Genomic DNA, 18,625 nt, shown 5'->3' with positions numbered 1-18,625 from the left:
TGCGATTGATTCCATCACCTCCTGTCTGTCTGAGATGGGTGTTCGAAGGGCAACGTTGTTCTCCTCCTTTCCCCCAATTCCATCTTCTTCCATGTAATCTTCCTCTCCGTCATGTCTCTCGGCACCATCATCACCTCCACTAACCCTCTCAATACCCCTCAAGAGATCCATAAACAGATCGTCGATTCCAAATCCATCATCGTCGATACTGGTGGCGCTAATCAACCATGCGGAGGTGGTGAAGGTGAAATACGATCTTAGACTACTGTTGACTGGCTCTTTTTCTCATTGCAGGGTGCCAACGGTTAATGGTTATTAGATGTTGTAGATTGTTTCTTTGCAAATTCTCATTTGATGGGCCTGAGACGCTATTACTTTGGATTTTGTGCTTAGCTTCTGTACAATTGAAATGCTTGATTCTGTTTGGTGTGGGAGTCAAATTATACTTTATGTTTGGATACCCATTTCTACAATGACCAATGTGAGAAACTGTGTTGGCGAAAACCTTTCATTCGAAGCACTAAATGCCTCAAAAGCTTGTATTGTACAGCTAAAATTTCAAGAGCATGTTGATCTGTCCGATACAGACCTGCTTCATTGGAACCATGACTAAATTAAAGCACAAAGCATATTCATTATTTGTGGGGATGAATAGTCAGTCAGGGGTACTCAGGACAGTTAAGATACAATCACAATTGCAAACTTATCCTCTCAGATATTCTCATGATGTTTGAAGAAATTTGATCACCACCCAAATTCCACACCACTTTCCCCAGCCGCAGCTCGCATTATGTCCTCGATCAATCCCACATTTCTCAATGGTCACCGCTCTCCCCTCCCCTCCCCTCAAGAAGATTAGTAGATGACTTGTGACTGTACCTGCGTATATAGATGGAGAGATGCTGGAAGGGTTGAAACGGTCCTTAAGCCGCCGCCGTGATCTCTGGTGCTCTGAACGATCGTCAGTGGTCCAAATGATTTACGGATGAGACTTATTACATGGGTATTTTACGTACTTCATATTTAGTAAGAGCATTTTGGTATTTAAAATAAAATATAGTAGCTGACATCAGCATATAAAGTATATTCCTTAACAAAGACTGACAGTAGGGATAACATATTCCTTTGGAATCCTTTTACTAGACAACATTGAAAGCTACCCGTTTCACTTCCTGAGTATTTTGATAAATACAGTAGATGCCTTTTTTGTTTTTGGATTGGGTTATGACCCCAGCTCTAACGATTACAAACTAGTAATGTTTATGCCATTTTGTGACTGTGGACCTCTGGAGGTGATGATCTACTCACTTAAGAGCAATTCATGGAGAAGGATCTAGTACATGGCCCGGGACTTCAACATCCCCCTCTATTGAGCATTTGGGGTTTTTGCAAATTCTGCTTTTCATTGGGTTGCATATCGACAGGCGGCACCTGCTCATTGTCCCAGTGTTACCAAATTATTGTTTCCATTGACCTTCAAGATGAGAAGTATTGAGAGCTACCACTGCTTGACTCTATGTGTGATACCCTACTTTCTAAACCTGGTCTAATTACCCCTATTGACTTGGTTTGATCATATAGGGGCTGAATTGGAGAGAACCGACACAGGTACCATATGGAATATGGTATCAAGGGTGACCTTGGAACTTGGGTTGGCCTGACATGATCGAGCGGGTACCAAATGTAATACGTGCACCCAAGCCTTGCACTTGCACGCACCACGAGACCATGTATAAAAAGTAAAGGTACATACTAATATTTGTGGGTGCTAACGTAATTTAATATTATGTGGGAGTTTATTCCCATTGAAGCCCACCTGAGATAGCCCACCTGAGATTTAGCCCACCTGAGATAGTCCACCTAAGATTTAGCCCACTTGAGATATACCCACTTAAGATATACCCACCTGAGATGTACCCACTTGAGATATAGCTCACCTGAGATTTAGCCCATCTGATTTAGCCCACCCGAGATAGCCCACTTGAGATTTAGCCCCCCTGAGATAGCCGACTTGAGATTTAAAAGATATTTTGGGGGGCCCAGGTATAAAAGAGGAGACATTAATTGTCTCTTCTCTCATTAATGTTTGTTGGTCGGTGGGACAGTAAAGAGGAGAGAGAAAGAAGAAGAAAGGAAAAGAGGAAGAAGAAGAAGAAGAAAGAAGAAGGGAAAACCATAGAGCTTCACCGGTGCTAGGTCTTGATATTTTGAGCTTGGATTAATGATCAACTCACCGAGATCTTCGATTTGAGGTAGGTGTTGTACACATTCCAATGATTCTTAGGAAAACCCTTTTCTTAAAACCTCTTTTTTGATTTTTGGAAAAGAACCCACTTAGATCTTGCTAATCCTACTTGGATAATCAAATCTAAGGTCTAATGGAAAGTGCGTATAATGATTTTGAAGGATTTGGAAGGAGTGTTGGTGAAGATCTAGAGTATTTGGAGGTTCTTGAGCAAAAGAAGTAGAATTTGGGGTTTCATTGGTGTTCTTGAGAAAGAGGTAAGAATCTTCCTTTTTCTTTTAATTTGATCTTAGATCTAGGTTGAGGGTACATGATTAGACCTTAGATAAGTGATTTGAGTCATCGGATCGTCCCCAAACAAGTTCCTTAAGCCGGAGAAAAGTCGGGAATGAGGTTTGAAAGAATTTCGTTTAAAGACTTGAGGGGTATTTTTAGCCCACCTGAGTTCCTAGAACTCAGTTTCTAGGCTTTGGTGTAACCGACGGGCTGAAACCGATGGGTTACATAGCCACCTGTCTTCTGGCTCTGACCCACCTGAGTTCCTAGAACTCAGTTTCTAGGCTCTAGTGTAACCAGCATGCTGAAACTGGCAGGCTACATAGCCTGTCTGTCTTTGGCTCTAGCCCACATGTCTTTCCAGAATTTTCAGAATTGGTCCAAATTTGATGGGTAACCCCCATTTATGATTCTAAACCCGATTTTAGTGTTCAAACATGATGATTTTGACCCCAAAATAGTGAAATGATAAACAATTATGTTTATGATAGGTTACACTCAATATACGCGTACCCACACATCGAATCTTTTCGTACCGGGTACAAGCACCGTGTACATATACAAGTAAGTGAGGAGTGGACTCTGATTTAATTTCAAAATGTTATGCATCATTAACATGTGTTAGTCTAGCCATATCATCATATCACTTGTGTATAGATTAGACATCACATATGCCATATCACGCATTGTATGTGCATTTACATAACATGCTATGCTTTGCTTTATGATGAATATCCTTTATGTCTTGATGTATATGATGGAAGAATATCATTTAGATATGATGTATATGCTAGATTAGATGCCGTAGTCGGCTTAAAAATAAGTGCATAGTGGCTTGTGGTATGGGACGCATCACCATTGTGTAATCATACTATGCTCATGTAGAGGCATGTGGCTAGGATGTGATTTACCCTTGTGCTACGACCCTTCTCAATAGGTGTTTACGTGTTGGGGGATTATTGGGGGGAAGCATCAGGTTACGGTTGTTGAACTCCTACAGTGGTTAGAAGTACGCACGACTGATCTTTAGGATAGTCGGTAACCTCGGTGGTATATTCAAAGGGCCGATTGTATTGCTTTTATTTCAGGTGGAGTCACCTATTTACTTTCTATCATTTAAATTTTCCTAAAGTTGGCTTGCATTTTAAATTTCAGTACCAACGGTGGGCCTTCTCCGACAACCTATTGGGCATATCGTGGAATGGGGTTCACGGCTCGTACCCGGGGCATACGTGCACTGTGGTTGTGAGTAGCACATAACCTATGACCTAGTAATGTTATTAGGCTAATATGGTTAAAATGAATTGCATATAGGCGCATTTGTGTTATGATTGTTTGTGTGGTTTTTCTTGCGTAGTCTTTCTTTCCACTTACTGGGCTAGTGAGCCCATCCCACGTGTACAACTCTTTTAGGTGATTTTATAGGTTACTCGCCTATTGGTCAGGAGTCAGGCCCCACTGTGGAGTTTCCATTTGAGGACTGGTGGGTCCCTGATGAGTTCGAGCATGGTGCCGATTGCACGTGAGAGGATTATGTTGTATGACAACTGTGACTCCTGAGTGATTCTTTTTTATTCTTTTTGATGTACTCCCTTTTGTTACTTGATGCTTAAATTGTTATATTTTTGTATATATATCATGCCTTCGGGCCCAAATGTATGTAACTTTTGTAACTCAATTTGGGTATCCAGTATTTGGGAAACAATTACAGGTATTATTATGAATAGGTCTTCCACTGAAAATACAGGTCTTGTCTTAGTTTAGTAGATGTATGTTGTATTGCAGTTACTGCATTGTTGATCCTGGCAGGTTTGTGAGTTAACCGATGTTAACTCGATCATCAGCTCGGTTTTGTGCGAGCAGGGTGTGACACTATGTTCGCCATCTTGACTTATGTTGGTGTTTGTGGAGGACAACTCTTTGTGCTCGGTAACTTTATTAATCATATTGAGGTTAGGGTGATGAAGGATTACAACGTGATGGATTCTTGGGTGAAAGAGTTCTCAATCGAACGATGTGGTGGACTCTATACCAAATATACGGAATTTGATGACACCAAACCGGTATGCTATTTAAAGAATGGTGAAATTATACTCAAGATTGAATTCCTAGCATTGTTCCTATATGATCCCAGTAGAGGAAGTTATAGGACTCTTGGGATTCGTGGTGTACCATATAGGTTTGAAACAATGATTTGCGTTGGGAGTCTAGTTCCACTCGATGCCAAAGATGGAGCCGAACAAGCAGAAATGGAGAAAAAGAAAAGGAAGCAGAGGTATTACTATGATATAATTTATTATCATGGTAATTGTTAGAGTAGATTTTACACTTCTAGTTCCTGTTCCTATATTTACAATTGTTTCCTCTTTGTTTGTGTATCCTTCCCCTGAATAATTGTTGTTTCATCTCAAAACTTGCAATGTCGAACTCGTAATGCAAACAATCAAATTTCAAGCTGTTTGCATTCAAAAAGAAAGAAAAGTAGGGTGAAGTCATGAATTTACCCTTGCATGTCTATTGCAAAATGCAAGTTTCATACAAAAAAATTACCTTTTGTTTGTTAGGACGAATGCACTCGGGTGATGTGAAAGGGGTATTAGTTGGCATGGAGGGGACACGGTACTCCGCCTTAGGAAGTGAGGTCCTGTGATCAAACCTTCGTGGTTGCACCTAACTTCTTGGGGCCACCGCACCAGCGTTTTCTGCTCAGACTGACTCGGTCCTATGTAAGCGGTATCATAGTGACCCTAGGGATGAGTTGGGTCAAAGATCCAGACAAAAAAAATAAAAAATAAAATGAAAGGGGTATGTAATACTTTTCCAAAAAAAGAAAGAGGTATGTAATTTATCTATTTGTTGTAATTAATTAAGATCTTTCCATGTGAATCAAAGTTATTACTTGGATAAGAGTGAGCCATGCTTCCTGCATATATTATTTTCGATTTAATTAATCTATGGAAGGGATTTTGGAAATGATGCTTATTTCCCTTGTTAGAAGATACATTATATGAATTGCTTGTTGAAAATAGTGATATTTGTATATCATTATATACCGATTGAAGTTTTTTTCCCTAACTGGAATGGACTGCAAGAAGATAATTTGAGAATCCAAATATGAAGTAGTTTGGAGTAGGCTTGTTCTAAGTTTTGGGTGCTGTCATATACTCTTTTGTAATGGAAGTTTATTGTCCCTATTCTTGTAAATGCTTTTTTTTAGAGTAGCGCAGCAACCCACAGCCACAGTCTCCACTTAAATCGTAAATGCATAGATGGGGAATCGAACTTGAGACCATGCGCCTATCCATACAATCCCCAATTTGCCCTACGTCTATCTGCTTAGAGTATTGGTATGTTTGAGTTAACATCTTATTATTAACAGAAATGAGATACAAATACTGAAAGTGAATCTTGTTGTCATATTAGCCAATCGATGATATTTTTATTTCTTACTTATCTTATACACATTTGATGTCTGACCACTGGTTCTTGTTCCTTCCTGGGCTAACATTGGACATGTGGAGCTCGTTGGAGGAGTTTGAGTTATTTTGAGGATGAGAAAGTTGAATAGAAAAATTTTAAATAGGTACATGAAGGGCAAAAGAGGTGCTTCTGTTGTAATCCAGCAGTCACTGAGAGTGGGGGTGAATCATTGAGTTCAATTCCGATTCCCAAAAACATGTCCGATATCTAACCAAGCAAAACCTGATACACCTATCCTTGTACCTATCCCTGTTTGCACATAGTCATATGCACACTCGACCTCTCATAGGCACTTCTAAGTGTGCACACCATTCTGCATGCCACGCACTTCAATCCATAAACAATGATAGGATTGTGTGCACACCCATTCCAAGCAGCTGTTGTGTATATATTCTCAATTGTTAATGCTATATGATTGATTTAGAACCTCAATCTATAAACAATGATAGGAATTTGTGTTATTTTCTATCTTTTGTTAATGTGGTAAGAGTATGAATATATATATATATATATATTTTTTTTTTTTTTTCTATTTACCTTGATACTCTAAAGTATCTCATTTTTTTTTTGGGGTAAGCTATAGTATCTCATTTGTGGTGAAACGTTGTTCTCTCAGGTTGACATTGCGATTGGACGGTTAGCAACTAACTAATTGAGAATGGAAAAACAAAGGCGTGGGCTTACATAGTATATCTCTTGGTATCCCTTCTTTTGGAGTGCATAATCTGTTAACAGTACTTGGAAATTGCTGATGGTTCCCTTATGTTTGTGGTTTGGAACATATTACAACTCCCTATTTTCAGTCTTTTTGATAAACACCTCAAAAATATCATTACAAGAGTGGCGGGGGCCTATCTTTTATATCTATCTGTACTCACTTTCCTTCAGATTTTTTTTTTTTGTTAACATCATCACTATATGCATTGTTGCTGAATATTTCACTTCACTTTGGTTGTTATTTTTCCTAATATCACAATCGTTTAGACCACGGTTTTGAGACCAGTCCAACTTTGAATATGCATCACTGCTCGATGAAGGAAGATAGGGTCCTGATGTGACCCCGTCTTTCCCCATACTTCTCCCACCCTCCTATTGTACAGTGCCGAAGCATGGTGAACTGATGGCCATTCGCTATGGCCTTAGGGAAACCTTCCCCATTGACTTTTATGAAAGACTCCATTGAACAGTTCAACCAAACTGTTCGGTCAATTTCTCAAGAAATATACATGGTGATTGAAGGTTTCTGTAATTACAAATGTGTTGGTTAGTGTTCCTTGTTCCACGATTACGTAACTAAATAGCCTATGAACTCATTTCTACAGCAGATGAGATTTTTTGTATTTTAGTTGCATCTTAGGGAGCTATGTAATCTTCTCAAAGAGTCAAAAGTAATGAAGAATGTTACAAGAGCATCTTTACAATAGTGAAGAAAATTTGTACAACCATAGCTTAATTACCTATAGATGAATTTTAGTGTACAACTCGTTCACTAGGCAATTGCAAATTCTCCTTTGTGTTTGTTTGCGCTTATTTGCAGTACATATGGACATTAATCAAACCAGTATGAGTGCTGCTTTTGAACCATCATCCAACCTCACCTAAAAAAAAAAAAAAAAAAAAAAAAAAAAAAGATCATGAAAGGAGCTCTCCTTCTATCTACTAAAAGCATGGAAAAGAGGAAGCACATTTTCCTTCTTTGTAAGACTTAATAGCAAAGATCATAGAATTTAGATTTTCACATACAAAGATCTATTGAAAAAAGAGAAAACAAGAAAACACAAAACTAAAGAAAGTGGCAATAGATGGAAACTCAAAAGACAAAAAGGCATAAAAGTCTCTTGGAGATTAAGAAGCAGCAGTAGATGACTTTATGCAAGAAAATTGCAACACTACATTATTAATGTTGGATACAGGTAAATTCCTGAACAGCTCAGACATGATGCATGCGCAGTACCTACTGTCATCTATCAAATAAACCATATGTTTTAACACTTTTCATTTCATCTTGCGGTAACCAAAATATATGTTAGTCATCCAGATAATTTCCAATTTCTTTCAAATGTGCATTGTCCTCAATTTCTTTCATCAATGTGCATCTAGTGGAAGCTGGCTTCTATACCCCAATCCCCTCCCTACTGCCCTCCACCATGAACACATCAGAAGAATGATAAGTATCAAAAAGGTCTCTGCTAATTTTTTCTAGAAAAATAAAAAACAAACAGAAGAAAAGTCAAGGTTAGGTCTAATCATCCTTGGATGTTTTCATCATGTTTGAAGAATTTGACCATTTATTGTGTTACATTATTCCCTCATCCTTTCATAAGACCCATCTTTGTTTACATTTCATTCAAATTGGCTTCGTACAACACTCTTCCATACACTACTTACAGCCATTGGACTCAACCTCAAGCTTGTAGGTTTTTTACACTTCAATCAATATGCTCATCTTGTTGAATCAACAGTAAAAAATGAAGGTGAGGAAAAATTCCTTTTTGAAAATAGTAGACTGTAACTAACATGGTAGAGTAAAGCAAACAACCTACAAAATCCAGAAAATTAAAATAAAATTAAATAAAGAGAGAATCTGTTCAAACAGGCAGCAGGATTCTTGCAGAGGTGGTGCTGTTGCAGTGGCTGCCTAATCCTTGTGTCACTTAAGAAGCAATTAATGAAGCAATTGGTGACAATGCCCCTAAAATTATTTGGTTGGTCTAGGCTGAGTGCCATTGGGTCAGTTTCTCGACAGGCCAGCCATGTTGGACAAGGGATCTTAACTGGAAAACTAACCCATCAAAATAGGAGGCTTCGTACTGAAAATTTAAGAACAGGGGTAGATAATAAAAGGGTCAATGTCCCATCTTGACCAGCTGGTCTAGTTCTTAAACCAATGGCTTCGATAGGTAGGAGGGCTCGGTTTAGAATTGTCATGGATCTAAATAGGGCCCTTGTGCCCTTGTAAGATGAAATTTTATACAAAAGGAAGGATACAACTTTTCCAAGACATTAATAGTGTTCCAAACTACATGTTATGTAGATCTAGAATCGTAATTTAGCAAACTCATCATTCACTATATTTTTGGATCCAAACTCCAATCCAGAGCCAAATTACACTCATTGTGAACATAACAAAAATTCACATGAACGATCATAAATACAAGTCTACTAACAAATTTGAAAGGATGCTCGAGTCCATCAGACTCGCTGAAACGTTTTGTTGCTCAAAAGATATGACACGTGGTGGAAGGAGACTGTGAAGCCCAAGTCTATCCCATTTCTTTTCACTGAAAATGGGAAAAAAAATCAACCTGAAAATGAAGGAAAAAAAGATTTATTATTCCTACTAGTCAAGAAATGAATACAACAATAGTTTCTACAAGCTAAGACATTTTATTATCTTCACCTGAAAATGAAAGGAAGATAAGATATAGTGCTTGGTATTTCTGTTTTGCTGAAGCCATCATGTAATTTAGCTATAGTTATTTGTTGCCCAAGATTATGAAACAATGACAAAACAAAAATTAGAATATCTTGAGTAGTTGGGGTTTAGTCATCTCAAGGATAAAAAATACTTAAACTGAAAATTGATAAAGAAACAATACATAAATCAGAAACAAACTTAATTTTGAAACGATAATGAAAGAAGAGGATAATATTTCAACAGCTATGTCATGTAGCTGGTGTCCAAGTAGTTGTAAAGATAGATGGCTGGCTTACTTGTGATCAAGCCTAGTTTCATTTAGCTCATAACCAACTTGCCACATAGCTAACAGAGGTGGTTCCACCTCTCTTTGGCCAAATTTGAACACAAGAAATGCATGAGGATCGGCAAAAAAGTAACTGCAATAAACAGCATGCTAAGACAAATCTTTGGGTAATGAGAGCCCCAACTCCTGCGAGAATAGCAAATATTCCCAAAAAAGGAGATGTCATTTTTGGCTAAAATGCCACATTTGGCTAAAATATCAAACAGATTCTTTACCAGCTTATGGAAATTATAACTTTTATTGAATAGAAATAGGTTAGTCAACAACAGAAATTGTAACTGGATAGCACACAAATTTTAGAAAGCAAATGCATTCCAAACAAAAAAGTGGTGGGTTGTAGGAAGAAAAGGCTCAAACCAGATAAATTACACCTCTTTAAGCTCTATTTTCACATTCTTAAGGCCACCAATATCAAACTTTGAAAGCATTTCATTTTCCCTGCACTTCTCGCCTCTACTCTCCTCTCTATCTCTCTCACGTTCAGCATTCCTATCGCGGTCACTGAGGTGCTTCTCAGAATGGCTCTTAGGCTATTCTCCTAGAAGTCAACCCCCTCTTCACAGAATCAATTGTCCTTTTGGGGGTATGGGTGGGGGTGCGGGTGCAGGTGCGGGTGTGGGTGTGGGTGGGGGGGATGTTCCTACTATTGTTGATGTAGTTAGCAAATGGTGGCAAATGGGCTTGCCATCTTTTTCAAATTTGCCACAGTAAGCACATAAAAGGATTAAAACTGTTATCACTAAAATACAATAGGCATATAGAAACAAAGAAAACCCGGTGGAGGTACTTACTGAGACATCTTCTGGTCTTGCGAGCAAATGTCTTGACATAATTCTGATAGTGCTTTCTGAAGTGCCCATTAGGCACAACATTGCTATGCTTAAAACTTGTACTTTAAGTCCGATTGGTTCATTGGTTAAAGTTAGGTGCAGACCACATTGCGCTTGTGGTGCTGGATGATCGTGGTTCATAAATGGTAGACCTTATATCTTGACCTATGAGTTAACATATTGATCAGTCCTTTTGATCATATGATCAGAACCATCAAAATAGTTTCTCTTCTAACAGAAAAGGATTTTTTCCAGAGCTAAGGCTCCGGTGAATGTTATCACAAAAAGATATAATACTAAATATCCCACCATTTTAGCTCCTCTGGCTTTTCTCTATATTAATACTTCCTTCTTATCTCTAGTTTCCATTCGCACACACACATAAGAAGAGAGAGAGAGAGAGAGAGAGAGAGAGAGAGTGCTCTTCATGAGAATATCTCTAATACCAGAGAAGAAGTTAAGAGATTTTCCAAACCACCATCACTATGTGTAGCCCAAACACTATTGGTAGTCCATCATTCCAACCACTGCCATCAACGCGGCTGTGATCGGAAACCGACTGAACAAGTTCAATACAAACATGAGAAGTTATTAGAAGGTAAAACAGTGACAAATAAGAAACACAAGCTAACAACAACAATGAAAATAAGGTCACCGACATTCTCACTCACAACAGATACATATAGGAAGAGAGATCAATTCATGCAATATAAGCATGGGCTCAAAATACACACACACACACAGAGATATGAATTCACCAAAAAAAAAAAAAAAAAAAGAATCACTCCAAGCAATTTAGATTGTTGGCTTGCTTCTCCCTTCTTTGTTCTGTTTGGCTCTAAATCAAAGAGAGAATCAATTGCGAAATACAGAGAGAAGTGTGCCTATATGGATCTTTAATTAACAAAATTATGGGGAAGATTTACAAACCTATGCAAACGTGGGAGTCTGAAAATGAGTTTGGGCATGGCAGAGTAACTATCAAATTGATCTTAGGTATCAAATTTTAACAAAACAAACAATAGATCTGAACGTGCATACTTGCGCTACCCAATCTAACAAGGAACCAGAGATGCTTAAAGCGGAAATATAGAGTTACATTAATTATATTATTTTAAGAAAGGGTTGGGGTTTTCTGGTCGGACACCCCTTTTAAGAATCTTTTGAAGAGTATATTTTGGACCGTAGGATCTGAACAAACAAATCTTGATTGTTAATTTATTTATACTATTAATATAACATCAGAACGATATACATATTATGTTTTTTTTTTTCCTGTAAGTTATAGCATGTCTTGAAAAAAAAAAGAAAAGCAAGAAACCCAATTTTCTTCTCCTACCTGCATCTACCCTTACCATTTCTTCTAGTTTCCTCTTACATGGAAACCCCTGAGTCCCTGACCTGCCTATATTGTTCTTCAAAACTCCCATTTCTTCTCACACATGATTTCCTATCCCCTCCTTCCAGGCGATAATCGAAAGCTTGTTTTTTGAAGCTATTGAAAACCCCCATTTGGTGGTGATTTCTGAGTTGCAGAACGTGAAAACTTAGGGCATGCCCTAGCTCCCTTTGTTAATGGTCAGGTTGGCTCTGTAGTTGTTCTTCCACCCAAATATAAAATTTCAAACCCCATTTGGCGAAGGCGTTCATCCTTTGGAGGCTCCAGCAGTTGTTCACCCTCACCTTCTTAAACACAGGTATACTTTTCCTCTCTCTCTCTCTCTCTTTCTCTCCGCCTTTGCCTTCTCCAATTGAAGCATCTAACAGGTTTGTGAATTTTGGATCCATATTATTTCATATGATTCTTCACTATTTGAGTAATTCCCTTTCTTAAAGGAAAAAGTTTTTCTGGTCCGCTCAATCCCATTCGTCGAATTGGCATAAGAAAATCTCATTCGTTGGTTGAATTACATAACCTAATATGACATACATGTCAATTTTTAAGGCAAAATATGAACCCAATTACCAAATACGTTCTCTGCTATCAGTGTGCTTCATTTTGAGAAAATATATTGATGGTTGCGGGAGACCGATCCCAATTTTTAAGGAAAAATATGATCCCAATTCCCTTATACACTCCTGTTCTCTAATCTCATTTCCATCTTCATTTTACAATCAAGGTCTACAACTAGTTCAAATCAAGGATTGAAAAACCCTTGCTGCTTGGGGTGCCGCTACAAAGGGTCTTCATTCATCTCCGGCGAGGTATCTCTCTCTCTCTCTCACTCTGACTCTGGATTTACAGTAACTTACTGCCCTTTTCTCACCTAGGTTTGTGATCTCAGAGTACGAACAAGGGCTATCGCTGTCGAGGTTTGAACAGGGATTGTAGTCGCCGACGAGGTATCTCTCTCTCTCTCTCTCTCTCTCTGTCTCTCTCTCTCTCTCTTTGGTGTAAATCCTTCCTTAGTCCATATGAGAGGTGCAATAACCAGTAACTAGTTAGCTCAGGGTCTCTTGCTCTTGTGATATGCTTTAATAGGGAAACCATTGTTATGGCATCCATGATTTCCAATTTTAATACCTCTTACCTTTGCTCCTATATGATAATGATGAAGTAATTAAATTATGTCTGGACATTTGAGACTTGTCTGTGATTAGGTAATACTTATTCTGAGCTGAATAATTCATTTTAGGGTAATTTACATCACCACTCCCTAAAGAATGCCACAATTATAAGAGCACCCCCTCTGTTTCACCAAATTAGACTTAGACCATATCGAAATAAATACAGAGCAATCCGTTGCAAGAACCCCCTAACTTGGGCTCCCTTGAGTTTAGGCTTATGTTGTAGCTTTAGCTTTAACGGCCGAAGATTGAGTTCTAACGTTGCTTTCTTTTCACAAGCATTTTAGTCGACAGAGTATAAAGAGGAGCCAAATTCTTGTATGAAAATGATGCTACCGTTGGTATCGTTTTCAATGGATCGGTTGAGGTGCATTTTAACGAAAGCAGGTTCAGTTATAAGAGCACACTAGGGTTTGCATATGCACATGAACCTTAGAAGAGACTTGACTGGAAGCCTTAAAAGTATGTACTCCACAATGACCTCAGGGAGCTTCTTGGTCGACAATGGCATTGTGTCCTCCCTTTCGCTTATTTTCTCCTTCTTCTTCTCAGCCATGGTTGTTCCATACAAATGAAATGAAAAATGGAAAAGCAGGGCAGAAATGGTGGATCACTTTGCTTTATGTGTGAGGCAGTGAGTGGGTGGGTGGGTAGTACTGAGGATCAGAGTCCTTCTGATGTAGGCCCCAACCAATTCCTTCAAGTCAAACAAGTCATTGTTTGACTTGAATGCATTGTTCTCTAATCCAAAGCTCTAATCCAAAGCTCTGATACCAAATGTGTTGGTCGGGGCCTGCATCACCTTCAGAGCAGATGAACTGAAAAGTGAAACTTCCTTTACCAAAAGGTAAAGTCTCTCTGTCCCTTCAAGGAAGACGAACCGAAGACTGGAATTTTCTTCACCAAAAAGGTAAAGTCTCTTAATTTAAAGTCCAACCATTGGAGTTGCAGAGTTGATTTTTCCTAATTTTAATGTAAGAGATGAAGACTAAAAAATAAAGAGTCCTTCCTCCATCTGCTTTTTTCTATTTTTGGTAAAGTCTCTCTATTCAGCCATCGGAGTTGTATGATTGCTTTTTCTAATTTTAATGTAAGAGATGAAAACTAAAAAAGAAAGCCTGCCTTTATTTATTTTTAGTAAAGTCTCTCTGTCCAGCCATCTCTTTCTTCTTTCTGTTTTCCCCACTATTTTTGGTTCTTCTTATCCTTCCTCTATTTTACTGTAGTTGAAAGATGGACCGATGTCGGAGAGACTCCCACAGACGGAATTTTCTGGAAAGAAGACCCCATTTTTTCAAAGTGATCATCCATTCAACTGTCCATGGCGGACAGCTTGTAAGTGTGTTTTCTCTTACTCACACACACATCTTATAGGTTTTTCTTTTTTGGTTTAGTTGGCTAAGTTTCAATTAGTATTACCCTCCTGGCTCCAACTGCTCCCTCCCTTTCCCCCTTGGTTGTTAATGGCCACCTTGTTTAAATCATGAAAAAAATCCCAATTACGGGGCCTCTGGTAGGAGCATGACAATGGAAGGACCATAACAATACTCTAGATATATTGTCATAACAATTGCTGGATGTCTCTCTCTCTCTCTTTTTGCTAGAAATTCATTTGTATATTAAAAAGAAAAAGAAAAAGAAAAAAGAATAATGTACACAAGGGCTAGGAAACAACCAAGAAACAAGAAGAAAGAGGAGAGAGGGGATAGACATAAGCCACCTTTGGCATTGCCATCAACAGAATAAGCTATCAGACCTAACTTCTCCACAAGAAAGAAAAATTAGAAATACAAACTACTGCAGTCTGTATCTTGGACGACCTGAGGCATCCATGTCCAAGTCAAACTGAATCAAGGCCGGCCAGAAGCTAATAGGGGAGGATTCTTCAAACTGAGCAGCCGATTTTGATAGAAAATTAGCGATTGAGTTAGCTTCCCGATAACAGTGAGTGATCTTCCACTCTACTCCTTCGAGATAAAATGAGCAATTCATCCACCGTTGGCGCACCATCCAAGGCAATTTCTTTTTCAACAAGAGAGAAACCACCGCGACCGAGTCGCATTCGATCCAAAGCTTTTGCTCATCTAACCTTTTTGCATGCTCAATTTCTAAAATAATGGCTAAGAATTCCGCATCAAAGTTTGTATAAACTCCAAGATAATCTCTAAAATTTGAGATCACTTCTGCCCTCTCATTCCAAAAAACGCCCCCAACACTTGATTTTCTTGGGTTTCTTAGAGAGCAACCATCTGTGTTTAATTTCAACCATCCAATTAAAGGAGCGCACCAAAAACTTCAATATAAACTCTAAGCCTCCATTGAACCCCTGAAAAGCCCAACCTTCTTACACACATAAGGTCTTCAAAGGAAACAACCACTCCTGTGTGAGCCAGAGATTGGCAACAAATCTCACTTTTAACCCTTGTAAAACAAACATTCACAGGGTTGTAAATTCCTTCATAGCGTCTAGAATTCCTCTCCAACCATAAGAAATATGGGACCAACACAAAGCCGTTTTGCCATATGCCTTTTAAAGTCACAGATTTTTCCTGGATCTTCCACCAAGAAATCAAATGGTCTTCACCTGCAAAGTTAGACCACTGTACCCCAAAGCAATTACAAAACATCTTCCACATCGAGGAGGCAAAGCTACACTCATAGAAAATATGAATTTTACATTCCTCTGCTTGGCCATACAACTTGCACCTAGAAGACGATGGAACCTCCCTTCTTTTCACATTATGGCGAGCTTGTTTTTCAACAACCTCTAGCCAGAAATAGACTGACGAGGCTGAATGGAGGATTGCCACAAAAGAGATGACCAGCTCACCTTAGGCGACCTTCTAATTGACTCCCAAGCTGATTTCATTGTGAATGTACCCGCTGTGGTAGGACACCAATGACACACATCCATAGTGTCTGAAATATAAATGGATTTTTCCTGCTTAAAAATTTCAGCCATAAAAACCAAGTTCACAGGAGGGAAATTCCATCTAGAATTCTGAATGAAATCTGAAACTCTAGCTTTCAGATTCATAAAAATTCCACCATCAAATTCAGACCTCTCTTCAATGGATGAATGCCCCAGCCACCTATCCGTCCAAAAGCTTATATTCTGCCCATTGCCAACTATCCAATGCTCATTAGAGGTCACAAAATTCCATACCTTTTTAATGCCCAGCCAAATAGAGGAAGCTATATGACCAGTCTTGAGGGAGCCATCAGCTTTAAAAAGCGAGCCCGAAAGAACTTACTCATGAAAGAATCTTTATGCTTAATCTGCCAAGCCAATTTGGACAGGCAAGCAAAGTTCACATCTCGCAGCCTTCGAATACCCAAACCCCCTTCCTGTTTTGGCTTGCAACATCGTCCCATTTCACCACAATTTTCTTAGTCACCTCGATGTCTCCAGACCAGATGAAGTTGCGTATCCATTTCTCTATCCTTTTGATAGAATATTTAGGCCACCAGTAAATTGCAAAATTGTGGATTGGTATGCTAGAAATCACAGATTTCACCAACTACACTCTCCCAGCCCGTCTCTCTCTCTCTCTCTCTCTCTCTCTCTCATATATATATATATATTATATATACCAATGCGACCTAGGAGTCTATATGCTTCAAACCAATGAAGAATATCAAATTGACAAACCCTTACTGCAAACCGATTTTGAATCACCAAAAAACAAACCAAAACATGATTGGTTCTTCAAAACTTTTAATCTTGAACAACAAGATCAAATTAGAACAAATTGGTATAATTTCATGACAAATCTTAAAACAAATGTTTTCCTTTTTACTTATTTTGATATTTATGCTCAGGACAACGATATAGATTACCTATGGCATAACTAAATCTTTACTCAAATTGCTACCAACAAATCTTGGACCCTTAGCATCGGTCCAACTACTACTGCTATCCATCCCCCGGTGGAAAATATCAAATATACCATAAAAAATATAGAATTAACTGCTTTCCCGTTCAAAGTAACCGAACAAGATGACCCAAATAGAAAACAAATTGAACAATTAAACTTTACAAACCTAAGTCTTCAAACCATAGGAGATCAGCTCTCCCAAGTTGAAAGTCTTGTCCAACCAAATCCTGTGTCCTCTATGACACCAGTTACCATTCCACCTTCAACCCCCCTTTTCAAACCATACAATATACCCCCAACACACCAACATGAACTTAATAAATCATTTTTATTAGACCAAATCAACCATAGGCTCGCAACCTTAACTGCATCCGAAACTCCACCACAAACACCAACACAAAATCCACAAACTGTCGAATCTTTCAATCGCCAGGTTCTTACCCTTGTTGGATATTCCTCCAACTCTTCGTCTAGTTCTGACTATGAGTCTCCGGTTACCCCACAAATTAATCAAATTGGTCAAAGTTCAAACCAACATCCGGTCTTCCCTGACCTCCAAATCGAAGTTAGAGGAACTGCTCCTCAGGCTTCTTACCAAAGTGGGATCATCTATGAATGGAACATAGATGGTTTGTCTGAGCATAATCTCATGAACAAACTTCAAGAAATGACCATGGTTAGTAACGCACACCGTATCAAAAATACGACCGATAGTGTTGTTGCAACCTTACTCATTTCTGGCTTTCTCGGCCAGCTCAAAGGTTGGTGGGATAATGTCCTGACTGACAACCAAAAAACTGAAATCTTAATGGCTGTCCAAAATACCCCTGAGGTACTCCCCTTCTTGACACCGAAGGATTAACAATTGAAGATGCTGTTAATACTCTTATTTTCAGCATAGTTAATTATTTTTTAGGTAACCCTTCTCGTCTCAAAGATCGAATAGCCAAACAATTATCAAACCTTAGGTGTAAAAAATTACACGACGTCAAATGGTACAAAGACACCTTCCTGACCAAAGTTTTAACCAGACCTGACGCAAACCATCCCGGTTGGAAAGTAAAATTTCTTACAGGTCTTCCAACTTTATTTTCAAAAAAAATCAAACGTCTCCGTAAAGAAAATGATGGGATTAATCCCATATGATCAAATGACTTATGGCCAAATTATAAATTTAATTCATAAAGAAGGATTAGCCTTGTGTGCTGACATTAGGCTAAGAAAGCAGATTAATAAAGAAAACAAATTTTACAAACGAGAGCTAGGAGGTTTTTGCGAACAATTCGGTTTTGCTCCTCTTAGACCTCCAACAAAACATAAACACAAATCTTCCAATAAATACTACAAAAAGTTTTACAAATCAGAGAAACACGCTCCCCACAAACCTTTTACTACCCTTGAATTTTAGCAAAAATCTTCCAAAAATCCTAAGTATAGCAAATACAAAAAGCCTTTCAAGGCACCTAAAAATCCAAACAATAATCCAACTTCCTAAAATTGTTTCAGATGCTGTGAATCTGGCCACATCGCCAAATACTGTCGAGCTTCAAAAAGAATTATTTCTTTACAAATTTCTGAAGAAAA

The 18,625-nt window shown here is 38.5% G+C and overlaps 1 protein-coding gene across 1 annotated transcript; it reads left to right on the top strand.

Moving 5' to 3' along the window:
• Window positions 1–4,423: 4,423 nt before the first annotated feature.
• On the top strand, window positions 4,424–6,945 carry LOC122093413 (F-box protein At3g07870-like). Its single transcript, XM_042663754.1, has 2 exons — window positions 4,424–4,796; window positions 6,618–6,945. The coding sequence occupies exons 1-2, from the start codon at window positions 4,483–4,485 to the stop codon at window positions 6,640–6,642; spliced, it is 339 nt and encodes a 112-aa protein (XP_042519688.1). The 5' UTR covers window positions 4,424–4,482; the 3' UTR covers window positions 6,643–6,945.
• The last annotated feature ends 11,680 nt before the right edge of the window (window positions 6,946–18,625 follow it).

Source organism: Macadamia integrifolia, chromosome 11 (genome assembly GCF_013358625.1).
Source record: "Macadamia integrifolia cultivar HAES 741 chromosome 11, SCU_Mint_v3, whole genome shotgun sequence".
NCBI lineage: Eukaryota > Viridiplantae > Streptophyta > Magnoliopsida > Proteales > Proteaceae > Macadamia > Macadamia integrifolia.
Note: the sequence above shows the minus strand (reverse complement) of the source record. Positions and strands in the feature narration are given on the sequence as shown.

Bases quoted from the DNA above. Each gene is read 5' to 3' on its own strand.
- LOC122093413 (XM_042663754.1), top strand. From the start codon at position 4,483: ATGAAGGATTACAACGTGATGGATTCTTGGGTGAAAGAGTTCTCAATC. The intron at 4,797-6,617 runs GTATTACTATGA...TTGTTCTCTCAG, and splicing joins AAAAAGAAAAGGAAGCAGAG to GTTGACATTGCGATTGGACG.